General features: G+C 42.4%; 1 protein-coding gene across 4 annotated transcripts in view; it reads right to left on the bottom strand.

The window, feature by feature from the left end:
• The window catches only part of LOC110522396 (furin), a 179,974-nt gene that overhangs the window by 27,192 nt on the left and 130,647 nt on the right, over positions 1-22,135 (bottom strand). For all 4 annotated transcript variants that reach the window (XM_036977103.2, XM_036977112.2, XM_036977108.2 and 1 more), the window contains exon 7: positions 2,222-2,310. In XM_036977103.2, the coding sequence (XP_036832998.1) occupies positions 2,222-2,310 (89 nt within the window). The remainder of the gene's footprint in view (positions 1-2,221; positions 2,311-22,135) is intronic.

The following is a 22,135-nucleotide window of genomic DNA, read 5'->3' as shown; positions in this document are numbered from 1 at the left end:
AACTGATGTCTTGAGATGTTGCTTCAATATACCCACAATTTTCCGACCTCATGATGCCATCTATTTTGTGAAGTGCACCAGTCCCTCCTGCAGCAAAGCACCCCCACAACATGATTCTGCCACCCCCGTGCCTCACGGTTGGGATGGTGTTCTCCGGTTTGCAAGCCTCCCTCTTCTTCCCCCAAACATAACGATGGTCATTACGACCAAACAGTTCTATTTTTGTTTCATCAGACCAAAAAGTATGATCTTTGACCCCATGTGCATTTGCAAACCGTAGTCAGGCTTTTTTATGGCGGTTTTGGAGCAGTGGCTTCTTCCTTGCTGAGCAGCCTTTCAGGTTATATCGATATAGGAATCATTTAACTGTGGATATAAATACTTTTGTACCTGTTTCCTCCAGCATCTTCACAAGGTCCTTTGCTGTTGTTCTGTTTTCAACAGAGCATTTGATAAAAATAACTTAGCAAATTACATTGGTTGTCACTCAACTAATAAAGCCTAATATTGAGCAACCCATTTTACAAACATTTGAATGCTGAAGCGCAGATGTGCCAGATCAGGAATAGGCCTACCTCTCCTTGGCCAGCGCGCACAGTTTGACTATGCTACTGATATTGCCTCGGGTTGTTTGGCATGCCAAATGACTTGCAGATTAATGACTGTCAACATAATTACATGCTTAGTTCGACACTGAAGGAGAGGACGCAGTTGTCACAAAAGATGAGAGGTATTTTTGGAGGGTAGAAAGCAAGTAATTTGAGCAATAAACATTTGTGAAACGGTGATTTGTAATGTTTGAATCGATTTTCTGACCGATGCATGCTCATGCATTTGGATCGGTTTGGAGTACCCGCAGACTGATGCACTCATAACTTATATATTTGAACTAGAGGATGCATATCGGTGAATCGTTACTTACCTAGCACTTACTATAGTAATTGTTTTATTTAAGATCTTGGGATGGAAAAACTTGCTCTTTGTGACAGGGGCCTGTCTGCAGCTTTGATGTGGACCGCCTCAGATCAGTGTTCTGAACAGTAATGGTAGCAGAAGGCGTGAAATGAGCCATCGTCAAATAAGTCCTATACTGCAATGGTACCTGACTAGCTAACCACAGGTTATCTGCTGTATCTCAGAGACAGATGATAAACCAAAGACTTAAATTACACACTCTAGAAAACCTACCTGGTTAAATAAAGGTGAAAAAAATAAAAAATAATTAAATTAAATTTGAAAAACACAGGCCCTGCAGAGAGACACAAATTGATTGCGTGTGTATGGAGCAATCAGTCTGGATAAAAGCAAGATGGCGTTTGAAAGATGAATTGGGGTCTGATTTCAGGTAAATATGATGGTAATGTCTTGAATCCTGCAGTAGCTAACACATTAATGCCGCTATAACAATCATCATCATAATCATTAGTGTCATGGGGCGGCAGGGTAGCCTAGTGGTTAGAGAGTTGGACTAGTAACCGAAAGGTTGCAAGTTCAAATCCCCGAGCTGACAAGGTACAAATCTGTCGTTCTGCCCCTGAACAGGCAGTTAACCCACTGTTCTTAGGCCGTCATTGAAAATAAGAATTTGTTCTTAACTGACTTTCCTAGTTAAATAAAGGTAAAAAAAACCAACAAGGCAGTGGCTTATTCATTGTGAATAAGAATTTGTTCTTAACTGACTTGCCTAGTTAAATAACATTAAAAAAATGGGCAGGAGGTTAGAAGAGAGACACTGCTGGGTTACTTTCCCTCCAGCTGTGTTCACTGGCTCCTATCTAAAAGCTGTGAGCTGTGGGAGATGAGTGTGTGTGTGTGTTTGGGGGTGGGGTCAACGCAGCCACTAAATGCTAATCACTGCACAGTAATTAGGAACGGCCCAGCAGGAGAACACAAACACACACACACACACACACTGAGCTGCTAGACCAGGAGATGCATGCTAGGAGGAGTAGGAGAGGCTCCACTGTAGGCTGCTTGTTTTTGATAGAGTGCTTAGGGACACAAGTTGGTAAAGGCCAGACAGTTGCTTGATAAAGTCCATTAGACTGATTAAATGACTTGGTTTTGACGAAAGACAAAAGTTGGTAAATATTCAGAAGTGGCAGCCAGCAAGTATAGAGATTGCTACGATGTGCTCTACTGAAATTGACTCCGGTTCAACTGACAGCAGACCCTAGTCAACCAATCACAATTAGCGATTGGCAGAGCATGCCTCAATCACCTCCAATTTTGGCGTTGTAGGCCACGCCCACCCCACAAACATCGTTGTTGGCGGCCGCAGCAACCTCACCAGCACACCGTGTTCCATGTCTAGATGAGAGAGAGAATGAGAGAGAGAGCGAGAGAGGTAGAGAGAAAGAGAGAAAAAGAGGAGTTAGGATTCATTAACAAAAACACTCATTCCTCATAGCAACCACCCTGAACCGCGCAGGGATCTTCAAAAACAATAACTTCTAGAAAGGCTGCTAAAAATACACAGCAGCATTAGGTTTGGGCGGTATACCGTATATATAACGTATACCGGGGTATTTGGAAAAATACCGTAATACCGTAATTTTTCAATACCGTAATACCGTCCAAACTATTTAATTTAAGTTTCAATAAATCTGAATATCAGTAGCTACTTTAATTAAGTTAATAACTGCATTAAACTTGTGCAATACGCTAGAAGATAAAGCAGATTGCGTTCTTAATTTCACCTGTCACATTATTTTACATTATGAAGCTTACTGTAGTTCCTCAGAACAGTTGAGCCAACCACGTGTTTGTTTGTAAATAGAACAATGGTAGAAAGCTGGAGCTGGTGAGTCCATAGTGTTCTATATCTATTGGCGAGTCGCTGTTGTGCGACTAACATGAGGTGACTACACTTGTATGCAATTCACTACTAAATGTTTGCCATCAGATATCTTATAACGGCTTTCTACCCTGTTTCAGAAGTCAAACAGCTCTGGATGAGTTCTGTACAGCTGCCATTCATACTATGATTTTTTTTCTTACTCCATTTTTCTCCCCTCTGATCCATGTACACATGCAGACTTTTCTGAAGGAAAAGCAGCATCACAACTAGTTTATGTTAGTTTTCGTTTGTTAGCATTTAGCTAACAGCGTCTATGTGATGTCGCTATTACTTGTGCTAATTTCGTTAGCATTCTTAGCATTGTTAGCATTTGTTAGCACACCATTGGGCTTTTTTTGTTGTTACATTTTTAGCGCTAACTTGTGTGCTATGCCGGTAATACCGTAAATCCCATAATGTAAAAATCAGGATACCGCCCAAGCCTAAGCAGCACACCAACGAATAGACGAAAAACACTGAGGGCCAACTGTTCTGCCTGCGGCTATGGAACTCTGACCTGTTCACCGGACGTGCTACCTTGTCAAATGTGGAGATAAAACTGAAGGACATGGCACTGTCTAAAACTATGATGGACGGTCACTGGACGCAGGCCGACAGAGAGAAATATGGGATACTATTGATATGTCTGAATTATTTACTGTGACCTTCATCAATGATTATGAGCAGTATTGCCTTGTGTAAAGAGATAGAGACAGGCGATCTGAGGACGGCAGGTTCATCACACCTCTCAGTTCTACCTTGCTGCTGGCATGCTGTTGGGCATCACACAAGCATGCATGCAGCACGTACATACACAAACACACTCGTAAGGCCGCAGGGCCAGACAGTATTCCAAGGCGTGTCCTCAGGGCATGTGAAGACCAGCTGGCAGGCATCTTGAAGGACATTTTCTACCTGTGATCCCCACGTTTCAAGCTGACTACGAGTATTCCTGTTCCCAAAAACTCTTAAGGCATCCTGCAACAATGACTACCGCCCTCTAACACTCACATCTGTAATAATGAAGTGCTTTGAAAGGCTGGTCATGGCACACCTCAACTCCATCATCCCAGACCCACTCTAATTTGCACACCTCCCCAACAGATCCACAGATAACACAATCGCACTCCACACTGTCCTCTCCCACCTAGAAAAGAGGAATACCTATGTGAGGATGCTGTTGGACTACAGTTCAGCATTCAACACCATTAGTTCCCTCCACCGACGACTCCGACTCCAACTCCATCATCAAGTTTGCTGAAGACACAACAGTGGTAGGCCTGATCACCAACGGCGATAAGACCGCCTACAGGGAGGTCAGAGACCTGGCAATGTCGTGCCAGGACAACAACCTCTCCCTCAATGTCAGTAAGACCAAGGAGCTGATGGTGGACTACAGGAAACAGGTGCGGGTGCACACCCCCATCCACATCGACGGGGCCGCAGTGGAGAGAGTCAAGAGCTTCAAGTACCTCAGTGTCCACATCACTGAGGACTTAACATTGTTCTTTCACATCAGCACAGTCGTGAAGAAGGCATGGCAGTGCCTATTGGCCCTCGGGAGGCTGACATTTTTTCACATGGCCACTCAGGTCCTTAGCAACTTTTACAGCTGCAACATCGAGAGCATCCTGACTGGTTGTATCACCGTCTGGTATGGCAAATGCACTGCCCTCGACCGGAAGACCTTAGAGAGGGTGGTGCAGACGGACTAGTGCATCACTGAGGTTAACTCCCAGCCATCCAGGACATACATGCCAGGCGGTGTCGGAGAAAGGCCCGAAACATTTCCAAACACTCCAGCCACCCGAAACATGGACTGTTCTCCATGCTCCCGTCCGGCAGGCGGTACTGATGCATCAAGTCTCAGACCAACAGACTCCTTAACAGCTTCTATCCCCTGGCCATAAGACTGTTAAATAGCTAACAACTACTGCTCTCCCTCACACCTAGGCTGCTGCTAAAAATATTATTGATTAGATTTATTACTGCCACTAAGCTGCTGTTCATTAATTATTGATTGCCATTACCATTAGTATTTCTACCACTCACTTTGTACTATTCCCTGCCTACATGTACATTTCTACTTCAAATACTCCAGTATTGATAATCCCTGCACATTGTTAATTTGGTACTGGCACTGACCCTGTACTGTATATAGCTTCTTCTCTTATTTCTCTTGGTCTTTAGTTCTTATTAGTTACACTATCTTGGTATTGAATACTGCAGTGTTTTGTAGGACTTGCAAGTTAAGCATTTCACTGTACTTACACGTGACCTATATAACTTGAACTTGAACACACACAAGTATACGCACACACCTAAGAAGAGAGACATGCACTTGCTTTAGCAACAAAATATACATACAGCCCTTTAAATGAGTGGATTCGGCTATTTGAGCCACATCCGTTGCTGACAGGTGTATGAAATCGAGCACAAGGCCATGCCACCTCCATAGACAAACATTGGAAGTAGAATGGTCTTACTGAAGAGCTCAGTGACTTTCAACGTGGCACCGTCGCACAAGTCAGTTTGTCAAATTTCTGCCCTGCTAGAGCTGCCAATAAGTGCTGATATTGTGAAGTGGAAACATCTAGGAGCAACTAGGGATATGGTGGTCATGAAATTTTGTCAGCTAGTGATTGTCAAGTAAATAACTGTCAGTCTCATGGTAATTGACCATTATTAACATAAACATATTTAGCATCTCCTGGCTTTCATGCATAGCCTTCAACCCTCTGATGTAAACATTTGGAACATCTACATTTGAAAAAGTCTAATAAATCCATGTAATATATGAAGAAAATGTAGGCTATTTCAGAAGAACAGAATAGCATACTCTGAGATTTACTTATGTTAGGCCCTGATCTGGCTATGCCATATGGCTGTGGGCTACACTAGTTCATTTAGCAGACAAGATTTGCTTAGAATTCTATTTGATATATTATGAAGAATGCAATTGAACACAGCTGAATAAAATAGAAAGGATATTTTCTCTAAACGATTTCTCTAAACGATTTGAGGGAATGTTGAGCGGTTAACAAAGAATCATGCTTCATTTTTAGTTATTTAAGTAACTTTAGTTGTAATACAAATATTTTTAACTTCTTGTAACTAGGGGGCAGTATTTTCATTTTTGGAAAAATAACGTTCCCAAAGTAAACGGGATATTTTGTCAGGACAAGATGCTAGAATATGCATATAACAGCATAGGATAGAAAACACTCTAAAGTTTCCAAAACTGTAAAAAAATATTGTCAGTATAACAGAACTGCCTGAAAGCCTGAGTTAAATCCAATCCGGAAGTGACTCATGTTTTGAAAGCTCTGCGTTCCGATGTGTCCCTATTGAGCAGTGAATGGGCAATCAACCAGTTTACTTTTTCTACGTAATTCCCCAAGGTGTCTACAGCATTGTGACGTAGTTTTACACCTTTATGTTGAAGAATACCCGTAAGCGGCTACATTGTGTAAGTGGTCACCTGATGGCTCTCAGAGTGATTCTCGCGTAAAATACAGAGGTAGCCATTTTTCCTTTTGCTCCTAATGAAAAACCAATTGTCCCGGTGGATATATTATCGAATAGATATTTGAAAAACACCTTGAGGATTGATTATAAACAACGTTTGCCATGTTTCTGTCGATATTATGGAGCTAATTTGGATTTTTTTCGGTGTTTTCGTGACCGCAATGTCCGGTCGATTTCTCAGCCAAACTTGAAGAACAAACAGAGCTATTTCGCATACAAAAATTATATTTTTGGAAAAAAGGAACATTTGCTATCTAACTGGGAGCCTTGTGAGTGAAAACATCCGAAGCTCATCAAAGGTAAACAATTTAATTTGATTGCTTTTCTGATTTTCGTGACCAAGTTACCTGCTGCTAGCTGGACATAATGCTATGCTAGGCTATCGATAAACGTACACAAATTGACTCGGTACCGGTACCCCCTGTACCCCCTTGTTATTGTTATGCAATTTTATTGTTACTTTTTATTAGATTTTTACTTTAGTTTATTTAGTAAATATTTTCTTAACTCTATTTCTTGAACTGCATTGTTGGTTAAAGGCTTGTAAGTAAGCATTCCACGGTACCCTGCGCTTGTGACAAAATATTTGATTTGAATGTGTTTCCACCTGTCATTTAGATATTGCCTAGCCCAATTAGTGCTAGTTTATGCTAGCTTGCTAGTTAGCAACTTTACTAGCAGTCCACTAGGCACTGATAGCTTTACAATTAATGTTACTTTATAGCCGTTTAGTTATTTTACACAGCATTTTATGTCACATAGCTAGATAGCTACGTTTTTAAGAGAGCTTTTCAATTGGCATCTCTCCTCCTGTTTTCAGTCACAGGTGGGGACTGGATTAGGTGTGAGCAGTGTAGGAGGCTCATGAGTTGTGCTCTAATTTTACTGGGGATAACTTTGTACAAATTAGAATAGTGCAATACTATAGCATAAGAGCGTTGCCACATCAATTAATTTGTTAAGTTATTGTTATTAAATGTTATATTCTAATGTTATTTAATATTAGTTATATTCCATTCCAATATATATACAGTATATATTTTTTCTTTTTCTTCAATGAATTAAAAACAACCATTTTAAACCTTTTGCTCCTGAATGTCATTTCAAAAAACACCCCTATCAAAAAATATAGGCCTATGGGCTAGGCTACATGAGGTGTGCGACTATAATTTTAAAAAGTCGCAAAAAAAGCATGTGCTGTTTCTTGCCTGAAGCTGGGCATCATTCACAAGCTCTATTATTGTCACCCATCACACAGTTCTTGATTTAATCCTGTCTTTACATATATTAAATACTATATGTTTGAAATTTGTTTTGATTTAGAATGGACCATTATCATGCACCTGTCTCGAAACAGGGGCAGTGGAAAATAGCGAATGGAGGACACTTTTCCCATGGTTCATTTTCATGCCAGCCAGGTAGACTATACTCCAGTTGTAAAGAGAAGCAATGTGCTTAATACTAGGAAAGTTGAGAAATAAATATAGTAGGCCTAGCCAATAGAAAGCTGATGGGATCCTCCTCTTTTTAATAGAGTCCATCAATCTGTTTTCTCACGCAATTGCATAGCCTATAGAAATGTTACGCAACATGAGATACAGTGCCTTGCGAAAGTATTTGGCCCCCTTGAACTTTGCGACCTTTTGCCACATTTCAGGCTTCAAACATAAAGATATAAAACTGTATTTTTTTGTGAAGAATCAACAACAAGTGGGACACAATCATGAAGTGGAACGACATTTATTGGATATTTAAAACTTTTTTAACAAATCAAAAACTGAAAAATTGGGCGTGCAAAATTATTCAGCCCCTATACTTTCAGTGCAGCAAACTCTCCAGAAGTTCAGTGAGGATCTCTGAATGATCCAATGTTGACCTAAATGACTAATGATGATAAATACAATCCACCTGTGTGTAATTAAGTCTCCGTATAAATGCACCTGCACTGTGATAGTCTCAGAGGTCCGTTAACAGCGCAGAGAGCATCATGAAGAACAAGGAACACACCAGGCAGGTCCGAGATACTGTTGTGAAGAAGTTTAAAGCCGGATTTGGATGCAAAAAGATTTCCCAAGCTTTAAACATCCCAAGGAGCACTGTGCAAGCGATAATATTGAAATGGAAGGAGTATCAGACCACTGCAAATCTACCAAGACCTGGCCGTCCCTCTAAACTTTCAGCTCATACAAGGAGAAGACTGATCAGAGATGCAGCCAAGAGGCCCATGATCACTCTGGATGAACTGCAGAGATCTACAGCTGAGGTGGGAGACTCTGTCCATAGGACAACAATCAGTCGTATATTGCACAAATCTGGCCTTTATGGAAGAGTGGCAAGAAGAAAGCAATTTCTTAAAGATATCCATAAAAAGTGTTGTTTAAAGTTTGCCACAAGCCACCTGGGAGACACACCAAACATGTGGAAGAAGGTGCTCTGGTCAGATGAAACCAAAATTGAACTTTTTGGCGACAATGCAAAACGTTATGTTTGGCGTAAAAGCAACACAGCTGAACACAACATCCCCACTGTCAAACATGGTGGTGGCAGCATCATGGTTTGGGCCTGCTTTTCTTCAGCAGGGACAGGGAAGATGGTTAAAATTGATGGGAAGATGGATGGAGCCAAATACAGGACCATTCTGCAAGAAAACCTGATGGAGTCTGCAAAAGACCTGAGACTGGGACGGAGATTTGTCTTTAACAAGACAATGATCCAAAACATAAAGCAAAATCTACAATGGAATGGTTCAAATATTAACATATCCAGGTGTTAGAATGGCCAAGTCAAAGTCCAGACCTGAATCCAATCGAGAATCTGTGGAAAGAACTGAAAACTGCTGTTCACAAATGTTCTCCATCCAACCTCACTGAGCTCGAGCTATTTTGCAAGGAGGAATGGGAAAAAATGTCAGTCTCTCGATGTGCAAAACTGATAGAGACATACCCCAAGCGACTTACAGCTGTAATCGCAGCAAAAGGTGGCGCTACAAAGTATTAACTTAAGGGGGCTGAATAATTGTGCACGCCCAATTTTTCAGTTTTTGATTTGTTAAAAAAGTTTGAAATATCCAATAAATGTCGTTCCACTTCATGATCGTGTCCCACTTGTTGTTGATTCTTCACAAAAAAATACAGTTTTATATCTTTATGTTTGAAGCCTGAAATGTGGCAAAAGGTCGCAAAGTTCAAGGGGGCCGAATACTTTCGCAAGGCACTGTAATGGGCTCTCATGAAGTGTTTGTTTGGATTACATTTGCATTGATGTCAGAGTGATTAGAGGGACAATAGAGTGCTGAGTACCAGGCAGTTAGCAAGTTTGGTAGGCTACTAATGACCATCAGCAGAATCAGAGCTTGGAGAAGCCTAATTATCGTGACTAAACGGTCACGTGGAATTTGTCTGCCGTCACGACTCGTGACCGCTGGTGTGGCGGTAATACGGTCACCGTAACAACCACATACTTTTGTTAATGTAGTGTGTTTTTGGGGAGCTCCTCTGAACAACAGGGTCCTGACGAGAGAGCACATTTTCTATACCAGGCTAAATCGTGCCTCATTAGCTCATTGTTTTGGATGTATATAAATAAATGTCACTAAAAAACACCTTAACAAATGCAAATGCAGCTACTGTTGTTATTCTGGCTGTACTGTTTGAAGTGACTAAGTTAGCCGTAGTTGGCTCACTAGCAAGCAAGGGATAAGAATGAAAAATAACGCACGCTCTAGAATGCCCTTCAAGCCAATCAGAAACAAGTATTTAACAATGCCATGGTATAATTTATTTATTTTATGAATCTAAGCTTTATTTTATATAATGTATTGTATTATACGGTATTATATGGACTTGAATTACACACCTCGCTCAAACCTTGAAGCTAGGAGAGAACACGCAATGCTGGTGGAAGTTACAATTATAGGCTAGCGAATTAGATTTAAATGTTGAAATATCATAGAACCTATTTTACATTTTTATAATTAGTAGGCGGACGCATATACCTTTCCTAATATTTCACCTAACGTTGTGTGAAGTGTGTATTACCTCCTCTTTGTCTCTTTATTGTTGCTTTATTTCTTCCTCGCTTCCAACAGTTAAAAGAAATACGTTTTGTTGTCCTTATCTTCATCATTGTAATGGCATGCTTGAATAATATAGGATTCAGAGAGTGAATGGGAAAGAAAACATATTTAAGTGCCTTTGAACGGGGTATGGTAGCCGGTTTGTGTCACGCTCATCAAGAATGGTCCACCAAATAAAGGACATCCAGCCAACTTGACACAACTGTGGGAAGCATTGGAGTCAACATGGACCAGCATTCCACAGAGATGAGGAAGTCATTAAAAAATATTGTTAAACACTATTATTGCACAGAGTGAGTCCATGAAACTTATTATGTGACTTGTTAAGCACATTTTTACTCATGAACTTATTTAGCCTTGCCATAACAAAAGGGATGAATACTTATTGACTCAAGACATTTCAACCTGTCATTTTTTAATGAATTTTTGGGGATTCAATTTGAAGGAAATTTGAATGATAGAGGTTGTTTTAAAACTCTGCAGCTCCAATAAAAAAAAGATAACAAAATAAAGCGAGATGGAGATGTGTAAATTAGACGCGCATTTATATTACTCTAGCATAGGCTGCAGCAAATGTAAAGTACCTGTCACAATACATTTTTATTACCAACTGATGACATAATACTGTACACATGCATTGCAAACTGTGCTGCATAATGTGGTGCACTTCCTGTTCCCACCCCGAGCGTTGATGATTGATCATGCAGATAGCAGAGAGGTCACGGAGATGCCAGATTTAGACATTGCATATAATCTAACAGTTCCATTTCACCTCATGCTGTTCATTTAAATAATGTATTATAATTTACAGTTTTTCGCACAGTTATTTATCCCAGGATACAGAAGTGGGTTTGGGCAGGAAAACCCGGTTCCTGCTATTAAACCCCAGTACACAGTACCTTGCTGGTGCGTCAGAGGAAAAGGGTAGGAGCTCTATCTCAAGCTGAGAAGCTGATTACACTGGAGCGTGGCTCTGTAATTCATTACATTACCCACCTGCTATTTACCCATAATGTATAGAAAAAAATGCAACACAAGCCACTTTCACAATTCATACTAATCAACACAGAAAAGTTTTGCACAGCTCAAGAGAAATTGTGACAAAGGCTTGGAAAGTAGAGAAAAAAGTAAAATTATGTTTTCTACACTTCACTTATCGTTTGACCTCGGCTGTCACACGTTGGATTAGAGTGATTTATAAGCAATGACACTGTCATGAAAATGGCTATTCTTCACTGACAGCTCTGCCCTTTCCCCCAATATGCCATGCACAGCATATGCTAACATGTCGTACACCATCCGTGAACACAAAGAAGCAATTAAAGTTAAATCTTAGCAATTAAGATGTTGTGCTTGTTCGTTGTGTTGCTTTGGTAACATGTTTATCAGCCAATCCATGAATAGAACAGTCAACTTGTCAATGTGCACACACAATCACACATACCCATGCAAGAATGCACACACTGAACGTGACAGTTAACTCATAAACATGACTAAAAACGTGCACACTAGCGCATGTCACCCACAAACACAGTATATTCCTCTGGCTGCTGGCCAAACATACAAAACAAACCCACATTTTTATCCCTGCCATAGACAGAAATCCTGTGTCGCATTCGTTTCTGAGAGAGTCAGATTGAATTTTAAAGAAAGGGGGGATCCTAAGGCACAACATACTAAATGTTTTTAATCACCATCAAGAGAGAAAGCAGCCCTACTAACCCGGAGTCTGTCTATACTGGTCCAATCCAGAACAGTAGCTAGGAGGCAACTGGCCTGTCTGGGCCTGCATTTTTCCAAAATTATTCCTGGCTGCCAGTGATATCATCATTTCATCCATAGGATCTCAAAATGGTATTTGTGGCAGTGGGTATCTTGGCACAATCGTAATTTGGCCAAATATGTGTAAGCGGGGAGGGTATCCACCACACTCATAGCAGCCAACAACTAAAGTACAAGCCATGGATGGACTTTCACATTTTTAAATTTGGGCTGCTTGAGGGTAGCCATCCAAATTTACCAGACACACAAACAGACAAATACACAGATGCAGAATGTAATTGAACTGGACCCCTTTCAGATGAGACAGATGACAGCTTCATGTGTGGAAGTGGCCCAGGAGTGTGGGTCTGACGACCAGATGACATCTTAATTCTACATTTGTCAAAACAAAAATCACAGGAAATGATTTTAGAGGCACTTTATTGACCCACTCTCTTCTTTCTCTTTTTCTCTCCTTAATGCACTGGTTAAAGTGTCACACAGAGCATGGAACAGACAAGACTGTCAAGTCAAAGGCTGTGTTCTCATAAAATAACACCTTCTCTGAACAGTACCTGTTGTACCCAACTCCTAAGTCATGGGGTTAACTGAACAACCTGTTACATTACCTATACGACTGAAGGAAGGGTTCGGTCCTCCAGGTAATCCATGTTAGGTGTTAAACATGTGAGAAGACCAATTATAAAGGTGCTGCATCCATCATGCAGCCTCCCCTCCTCAGTGTAAACCCAGAAGCCTGCATCCCCAAGTACAGTGCCTTGCGAAAGTATTCGGCCCCCTTGAACTTTGCGACCTTTTGCCACATTTCAGGCTTCAAACATAAAGATATAAAACTGTATTTTTTTGTGAAGAATCAACAACAAGTGGGACACGATCATGAAGTGGAACGACATTTATTGGATATTTCAAACTTTTTTAACAAATCAAAAACGGAAAAATTGGGCGTGCAAAATTATTCAGCCCCCTTAAGTTAATACTTTGTAGCGCCACCTTTTGCTGCGATTACAGCTGTAAGTCGCTTGGGGTATGTCTCTATCAGTTTTGCACATCGAGAGACTGAAATTTTTTCCCATTCCTCCTTGCAAAACAGCTCGAGCTCAGTGAGGTTGGATGGAGAGCATTTGTGAACAGCAGTTTTCAGTTCTTTCCACAGATTCTCGATTGGATTCAGGTCTGGACTTTGACTTGGCCATTCTAACACCTGGATATGTTAATATTTGAACCATTCCATTGTAGATTTTGCTTTACGTTTTGGATCATTGTCTTGTTGGAAGACAAATCTCCGTCCCAGTCTCAGGTCTTTTGCAGACTCCATCAGGTTCTTCCAGAATGGTCCTGTATTTGGCTCCATCCATCTTCCCATCAATTTTAACCATCTTCCCTGTCCCTGCTGAAGAAAAGCAGGCCCAAACCATGATGCTGCCACCACCATGTTTGACAGTGGGTATGGTGTGTTCAGGGTGATGAGCTGTGTTGCTTTTGACGCCAAACATAACGTTTTGCATTGTTGCCAAAAAGTTCAATTTTGGTTTCATCTGACCAGAGCACCTTCTTCCACATGTTTGGTGTGTCTCCCAGGTGGCTTGTGGCAAACTTTAAACAACACTTTTTATGGATATCTTTAAGAAATGGCTTTCTTCTTGCCACTCTTCCATAAAGGCCAGATTTGTGCAATATACGACTGATTGTTGTCCTATGGACAGAGTCTCCCACCTCAGCTGTAGATCTCTGCAGTTCATCCAGAGTGATCATGGGCCTCTTGGCTGCATCTCTGATCAGTCTTCTCCTTGTATGAGCTGAAATTTTTGAGGGACGGCCAGGTCTTGGTAGATTTGCAGTGGTCTGATACTCCTTCCATTTCAATATTATCGCTTGCACAGTGCTCCTTGGGATGTTTAAAGCTTGGGAAATATTTTTGTATCCAAATCCGGCTTTAAACTTCTTCACAACAGTATCTCGGACCTGCCTGGCGTGTTCCTTGTTCTTCATGATGCTCTCTGCGCTTTTAACGGACCTCTGAGACTATCACAGTGCAGGTGCATTTATACGGAGACTTGATTACACACAGGTGGATTGTATTTATCATCATTAGTCATTTAGGTCAACATTGGATCATTCAGAGATCCTCACTGAACTTCTGGAGAGAGTTTGCTGCACTGAAAGTAAAGGGGCTGAATAATTTTGCACGCCCAATTTTTCAGTTTTTGATTTGTTAAAAAAGTTTGAAATATCCAATAAATGTCATTCCACTTCATGATTGTGTCCCACTTGTTGTTGATTCTTCACAAAAAATTACAGTTTTATATCTTTATGTTTGAAGCCTGAAATGTGGCAAAAGGTCGCAAAGTTCAAGGGGGCCGAATACTTTCGCAAGGCACTGTAGCTTTCCAGAAGGAGGGTTAGAAGGCCACCCCTGCAGTAGTCCATGGCAGACAAAGAAAGAAAGCCTAAACACTATCTACAAGGTCACTGTGCCCTCTTTATCTTATCTGAGGGATGGACAAAGAGGGAATATTTTGTATCTCTCTCTCCTTCAGGCTAAAACAACCTCTTCCAGCCTATTGGTTGCCATGTCCCTTTACTTCAGAATGGTATGAGGCAATGTGGTCATTTTGTGTTATTGTTTTGTCTCTTCCGCAAAGAATGTTCTGATTTTAGACACAGACAAAAAGGTCTGAAATATGCACTATACACCCCTTCAAATTAGTGGATTCTGCTATTTCAGCCACATCCGATGCTGACAGGTGTATAAAATCAATCACACAGCCATGCAATCTCCATAGACACACACTGACAGTAGAATGGCCTTACTGAAGAGCTCAGTGACTTTCAACGTGGCACCATCATAGGATACCACGTTTCCAACAAGTCAGTTCATCAAATTTCTACCCTGCTAGAGCTGTCCCGGTCAAATGTAAGTGCTGTAAATGTGAAGTGGAAATGTCTCGCAGCAACAACGGCTCAGCCGCGAAGTGGTAGCCCACACAAGCTCACAGAATGGGACTGACGAGTGCTGAAGCGTGTAAAAATCGTCTGTCCTCGGTTGCAACACTCACTACCGAGTTCCAAACTGCCTCTGGAAGCAACTTCAGCACAATAACTGTTTGTGGGGATCTTCATGAAATGGGTTTCCATGGCCGAGCAGCCGCACACAAGCCCAAGATCACCATGCGCCATTCCAACACATCGGCTGGAGGGGTGTAAAGCTCGCTGCCATTGGACTCTGGAGCAGTGGAAACTTGTTCTCTGGAATGATGAATCCCGCTTCACCTTCTGGCAGTCTGATGTACGAATCTGTTTGGCGGATACCAGGAGTACGCTACCTGCCCCAATGCATAGGCCCAACTGTAAATTTTGGTGGATGACGAATAATGGTCTGAGGCTGTTTTTCATGGTTCGGGCTAGGCCCCTTAGCTCCAGTGAAGGGACATCTTAACACTACAGCATACAATGACATTCTAGACGATTCTGTGCTTCTAACTTTGTGGCAACAGTTTGGGGAAGGCCCTTTCCTGTTTCAGCATGACAATGCCCCAGTGCACAAAGCTAGGTCCATACAGAAATAGTTTGTCGAGATCAGTGTGGAAGAACTTTACTGGCCTGCAGCCCTGAACTCAACCCCATCAAACACCTTTGGGATGAACTGGAACGCTGACTGCGAGCCAGGCCTAATCGCCCAACATCAGTGCCCGACCTCACTAATGCTCGTGGCTGAAGCAAGTCCCTGCAGCAATGTTCCAGCATCTAGTGGAAAGCATTACCAGAAGAGTGGAGGCAGCAAAGGGGGGCCCGACTCCATATTAATTCTCATGATTTTGGAATGAGATGTTGAATGAGAAGGTGTCCACATACATTTGGTCATGTAGTGTGTTGTAGTGTGTTATAGTGTGTGACTGATGCCGGAGCGATGTTTGGCTAACTTGGTGGATTTGTGCTCTGCCGCTGCCTACTGTAGTGGAGCTTTTGGCTGTGGGATATCTGTGCTGTGGCAGTGTGAGTGAATGGGGCTGGATCCAGGGGCCTGCTAAAAGGATTAGGTTATTTTTTGCTTGGCTTAAGTGAGCCCAGAGGAAGCTAGAGCCTTGGTTGCTGCTCAAACAGTTACTTGGAGTTCCTCCTGAGCCCAATCGATCGGGAGCATTCTCTCTCTTTCAGGCCTTGGGAAGAGGGCAATCTACTGCCCTTATCAGTGCTCACACGTCTCTGGTTGCACATCTAAAGAGAATCGCTCATCAGGCAACTCGACCAGGCTCATGCGATTAAGACTACCTAACTGAATGATAAGCTTTCTGAAAATGGCTTTAGAAGATGCACGCCAACTCAATGAGACACACACTTTAACTATAATGAAGTGATTAATTTGGCAGTGGTTTAAAGGAGACTCGTGGGATAAAGCCAGTCAAACAAAGAGGCTTCTAAACAAAGAAACAAAGCAAGCCAAGCTAATGAGACAGACAATTAAAAACGTGTCGTGTCTCACCGAGGAAGGACTAACTCTTCACACCACTGACACACCTGATTAAATCTTCCATTTATCAGGCCTGCTCAGTGTCTGTATATTGGGGATGGTGTCTGGTCTGCTGGGGGTTTCAGGGGCTTAGACCATCTGCAGGGCTCAATCACTGCTGCCCACTGCGCTGGGCCTTATTGAAGTGGCTGGAGCAAGAGCACAGCAGCCTTACATCACACATAAAGGCACAATTTCAATCATTCAGCCTTCTGGTCCCTCTCTCTGGACATTGAGGGTAATAATGGAACACACATACAGAGAGAGAGAGACATAGAGAGAGAAAGAGAGAGAGGAATCAGGTGTGAAGGTGGAAGGTCGGGCACCTGCCAACATCATCTCCTGAAGTCTGTCTGTTGAATCATCTCAAAGCTCTGGGCTGTCTGGGAAATAAACACACGGCCTCAGACAGATAGAAACAGAGGAAGATGGTAAACAACATAGCCAGGCCTTTGAAAAGACAGGCACTTTTTATGTGTTGAACTTTGCGGTCAGGAGTCGGGGGCAAGACTTTCGATTAAGTTGTGTAATAGAGAGAAAGAGAGGCAGTGAAAGAGGGAAAAAAATTTCGATATTCCTGGCTCTCGCTCTTCGTATCACATAACTGCCTCCAACCCTGCAGGAGTTTTATTTTTTTATTTACATTTTTTATTTAACCTTTATTTAACCAGGTAGGCCAGTCGAGAACAGGTTCTCATTTACAACTGCAACCTGGCCAAGATAAAGCAAAGCAGTGTGACACAAACAACAACACAGAGTTACACATGTTATAAACAAACGTACAGTCCATAACACAATAGAAAAAATCTATATACCGTGTGTGCAAATAAATTAAGATTAGGGAGGTAAGGCAATAAATAGGCCGTAGTGGTGAAGTAATTACAATTTAGCAATTCAACTCTGGAGTGATAGATGTGCAGAAGATGAATGTGCAAGTAGAGATACTGAGTGCAAAGGAGCAAAAAAATCTAATAACAAGGATGAGGTAGTTGGATGGGCTATTTACAGGTGCAGTGATCTGTGAGCTGCTCTGACGGCTGATGCTTAAAGTTAGTGAGGGAGATATGAGTCTCCAGCTTTAGTGATTTTTGCAATTCGTTCCAGTCATTGGCAGCAGAGAACTGCAAGGAATGGCGGCCAAAGGAGGAATATGCTTTGGGGGGGGTGACCAGTGAATTATACCTGTGCAGACTCTTGGAGCGTGTGCTACGGGTGGGTGCTGCTATGGTGACCAGTGAGCTGAGATAAGGCGGGGCTTTACCTAGCAAAGACTTATAGATGACCTGGAGCCAGTGGGTTTGGCGACGAATATGAAGCGAGGGCCAGCCAACGAGAGCATACAGGTTGCAGTGGTGGGTAGTATATGGGGCTTTGGTGACAAAACGGATTGCACTGTAATAAACTGCATCCAATTTGCTGAGTAGAGTGTTGAAGGCTGTTTTATAAATTACATCACCGAAGTCAAGGATTGGTAGGATAGTCAGTTTTACGAGGGTATGTTTGGCAGTGTTAGGTTCTTATTTTTCAGAGGAAATAACTCATGGACACTGGAGAAGCTTTAACCAAGTTTAATTATTTCCAAAGGTTCTGTACAGCTGTATTCATACAGCAAACATTTCTCTCCATCACAGTTATATACATCCTACTTAAGACACGCCTTCTCTCCAATCCTTACATCTTATGGTTCAACAGAAAGAGGGTAACAGGATACCAAACCCTTATTACTCCCTTAAGGGAATCTGTCCTCACCTCCTGACCTAAACCCCTCCATCTAATCCACAGATGTCCTTCTGTCTCCCCTGTATCAACACGGTGTTCTGCTTCCGTCCCCCAACACATTCCAACTCATTCCACAGCTATCTGTCTTTCTACAGAGACCCAGTCTCCTTCGATTCTATGCTTCTTTTCTATCATTTATTTAATATCTAAATGTTCAAAATGTCGAATCCAACAGCAGCATGAGTGAAGGATGCTTTGTTGCGAAATAGGAAGCCGATTCTAGATTTAATTTTAGATTGGAGATGTTTAATGTGAGTCTGGAAGGAGAGTTTACAGTCTAACCAGACACCTAGGTATTTGTAATTGTCCACATATTCTAAGTCAGAATCGTCCAGAGTAGGTATGATGGACGGGCGGGCAGCGATCGGTTGAAGAGCATGCATTTAGTTTTACTTGCATTTAAGAGCAGTTGGAGGCCACGGAAGGAGAGTTGTATGGCATTGAAGCTCGTCTGGAGGTTAGTTAACACAGTGTTTAAAGAAGGGCCAGAAGTATACAAAATGGTGTCGTCTGCTTAGAGGTGGATCAGAGAATCACCAGCAGCAAGAGCGACATCATTGATGTATACAGCGAAAAGAGTCGGCCTGAGAATTTAACCCTGTGGCACCCCCATAGAGACTGCCAGAGGTCCGGACAACATGCCCTCCGATTTGACACACTGAACTCTGTCTGAGAAGTAGTTGGTGAACCAGAGGTGTAAGAGGTGTCCAGACTTTAGGTGAAGATTGTCCAGGGGAGGTGAAACAAAGGGAGGACATTCAAACATTACTGTGCCAGTGGGTGGGTGTCACAGTAGAGTGATTTGGATGTGAGAAGACCTGCTACAGCTAGCTGCTTCTCCTCACAGAGCCAAATGTATAATGGAACTACCTCGTACTAACCAAGGTGCACCAATTAGGGATCCAAAGTTGAACTGTGTCACTGGATACGTGCACTGTGTCTCCCGATTGATAGGATATACAGTAACAGGGATTAAGGCCAAGCCCAGAGACAGATAGGGTGGTGGTTGGATTAGAAACTACAAGTCTGTGGACAGCAGCCCTGTTATCATGTTTCTTCATCAACCACAAATGGTATGCAGACTCTTGAGCGGAGAGTTTTGTCCTATTGTTCACTTGACCTGGAATACCTGATGATCAAATGCCGACGCTTTGATTTCACATCTGTTATCATCACTGTACGAGGCTCTAAACAAACAGGAAACCGTACACCCCGAGGCTGTTTATTGTGGTGGGGGATTTTAACTCTGCATTACTAAAATGTGTGATGTATGACTTTTACCAGCACATCTCCTGTGCCACGAGAGCTGCAAAAATTCTGGACCACTGTTATTCAACCCACAAGGAAGCATACAAGGCCCTCCCTCATCCCCCTTTGGCAAATCAGATCACAACTCTATACTCCTGCTTCCTGTTTAAAAACAGAAACTCAAGCAGATGATAAGCTACAGGACTGTTTTGCTAGTGCAGACTGGAATAGGGAAAGTGAAAGGGGGATACCTAGTCAGTTGTACAACTGAATGCATTCAACGGAAATGTGTTTTCGCATTTAACCGAACCCCTCTGAATCAGAGAGGTGCAGGGGGCTGCCGGGGAACAGTACGTTAACTGCCTTGCTCAGGCGCAGAATTCCATTATTATTTTTTTTTACCTTGTCAGCTCAAGGATTCGATCCAGCAACCTTTGGGTTACTGGCCCAACACTTCTACCCGCCAGGCTACCTGCGAATATGTTCCGGGACTCCGCCGATAACTTTCGACAAGCTTATGACCTTTGTTACTGGCTTCATCAGAAAGAGCCTCAAAGACATTGTCCCCACAGTGAAGGTCTGCTGTTTCCCCAACCAAAAGATTTATGGTGAGATACTCGCTAAGCTAAAGGACAGGGCCACCACAAATAGGGCTATCACAGCTAGCCCTGAGGCTACGGTTGATGCCACAAACGCATACAAGAAGTCCCGCTACAACCTCAGAGTCATCAAACATGCAAAAGGACAATACAGGAATAAGTTTGAATCCTTCTACACTGGCTCCGACACGTGGCAAGGATTATAGTTTTTTTTACGGATTATAAAGGAAGAACCAGACGTGACCTGCCCAACAACGCCTCCCTACAAGACAAACTCAATGCTTTTTTGCATACTTTGATAAAACCAACAAATCAAAGCTTTGCATGAGGGTCCCTGCTGTTTCCGGAGGACTGGGTGATCTCGCTCTCCGAGGCCAACGTGAGTAAGACTTTTAAACAGGTCAACAATCCTAACGCCACGGGGCCAGACGGAACACCAGGGAACGTCCTCAGAGAATGCGCAAGCAAGCTGGCCGGCATCTTCACAGACATTTGCAACCTCTTCTTGTCCCAGTCTGTAATCCCCACATGCGTCAAGTTGACCACCACCATTCCTGTTCCCAAAAACTCTAAGGCAACCTGCCACAATGAATACCGCCCTGTAGCACTCACATCTGTAATCATGAAGTGCTTTGAAAGGCTGGTCATGGCACACATCCAGTCCTTCATCCCATACACCCTGGACCCCCTCCAATTTGAATACTGACCCAACAGATCCACAGATGATGCAATCTCAATCCACACTGCCCTCTACCACCTAGACAAAAGGATAGGGATGTGCCGAACACTTGGACAAAACAAGTATCGTAACAGATATGTAGAATTTTCTGAATACAACTTTGATAATTACCCCAAAAGTATTTTTTTGTAATTATCCGTAATTGGGGGAAAAAATATTTATCTGCCAGCACGCATTCCTATTTCACTAAAAAGAAGCACTGTGTTCTCTAAACAACTATTGACTAGTTCTTCTGTCTGTAAAGAAACGGGCGGGGTATCGGTTGAGCCTGCTGCAACGATTGGATTAGAACAAGCTGTTCTCCCTCTGCTCTCGTTTCCCCAGACAGACACACGCGGCTCTGTTTCACACAGTCACTCACAGTCACTTGTCTCAGGGCACAAGTCTCCCCTTCTCCAAACATTGTGTATGAATCAGAATCCATAGCTAGTCATTGTTGTTCAATCTAAACTGAACAAAAATCTAAACGCAATATGTAAAGTGTTCATCCCATGTTTCATGAGCTGAAATAAAAGATGCCAGAAATGTTCCATATGTACAAAAAGCTTATTTCACAATTTTTTGGGAAAAAATGTGTATGCATCCATGTTAGTGAGCTTTTCTCCTTTGGCAAGATAATCCACCCACCTGACAGGTGTGGCATATCAAGAAGCTGATAAACAGCATGATCATTACACAGGTGCACCTTGTGCAGAGAACAATAAAAGGACACTCTAAAATGTTAAGTTTTGTCACACAACACAATGCTACAGATGTCTCAAGTTGAGGGATTGTGTAATTGACATGCTGACTGCAGGAATGTCCACCAGAGCTTTTGCCAGAGAATTGAATGTTAATTTCTCTACCATAAACCGCCTCCAACCAGCCTCAAAACCACAGACCATGTGCAACCACGGCAGCACAAGACCTCCACATCCGGCTTCTTCACCTGCGGGACAGTATAAGACCAGCCTTGATTGGCTCAGTGTTATGTCACTCATGGGGACACAACGTCACCGCAAAACCTACAGTGAGAGCTTGAAAATTCAAGCCCCTTGGG

This window comes from Oncorhynchus mykiss, chromosome 1 (assembly GCF_057628025.1).
Source record: "Oncorhynchus mykiss isolate SJ-2025 chromosome 1, ASM5762802v1, whole genome shotgun sequence".
NCBI lineage: Eukaryota > Metazoa > Chordata > Actinopteri > Salmoniformes > Salmonidae > Oncorhynchus > Oncorhynchus mykiss.
This window is presented reverse-complemented; position numbering and strand designations above follow the sequence as displayed.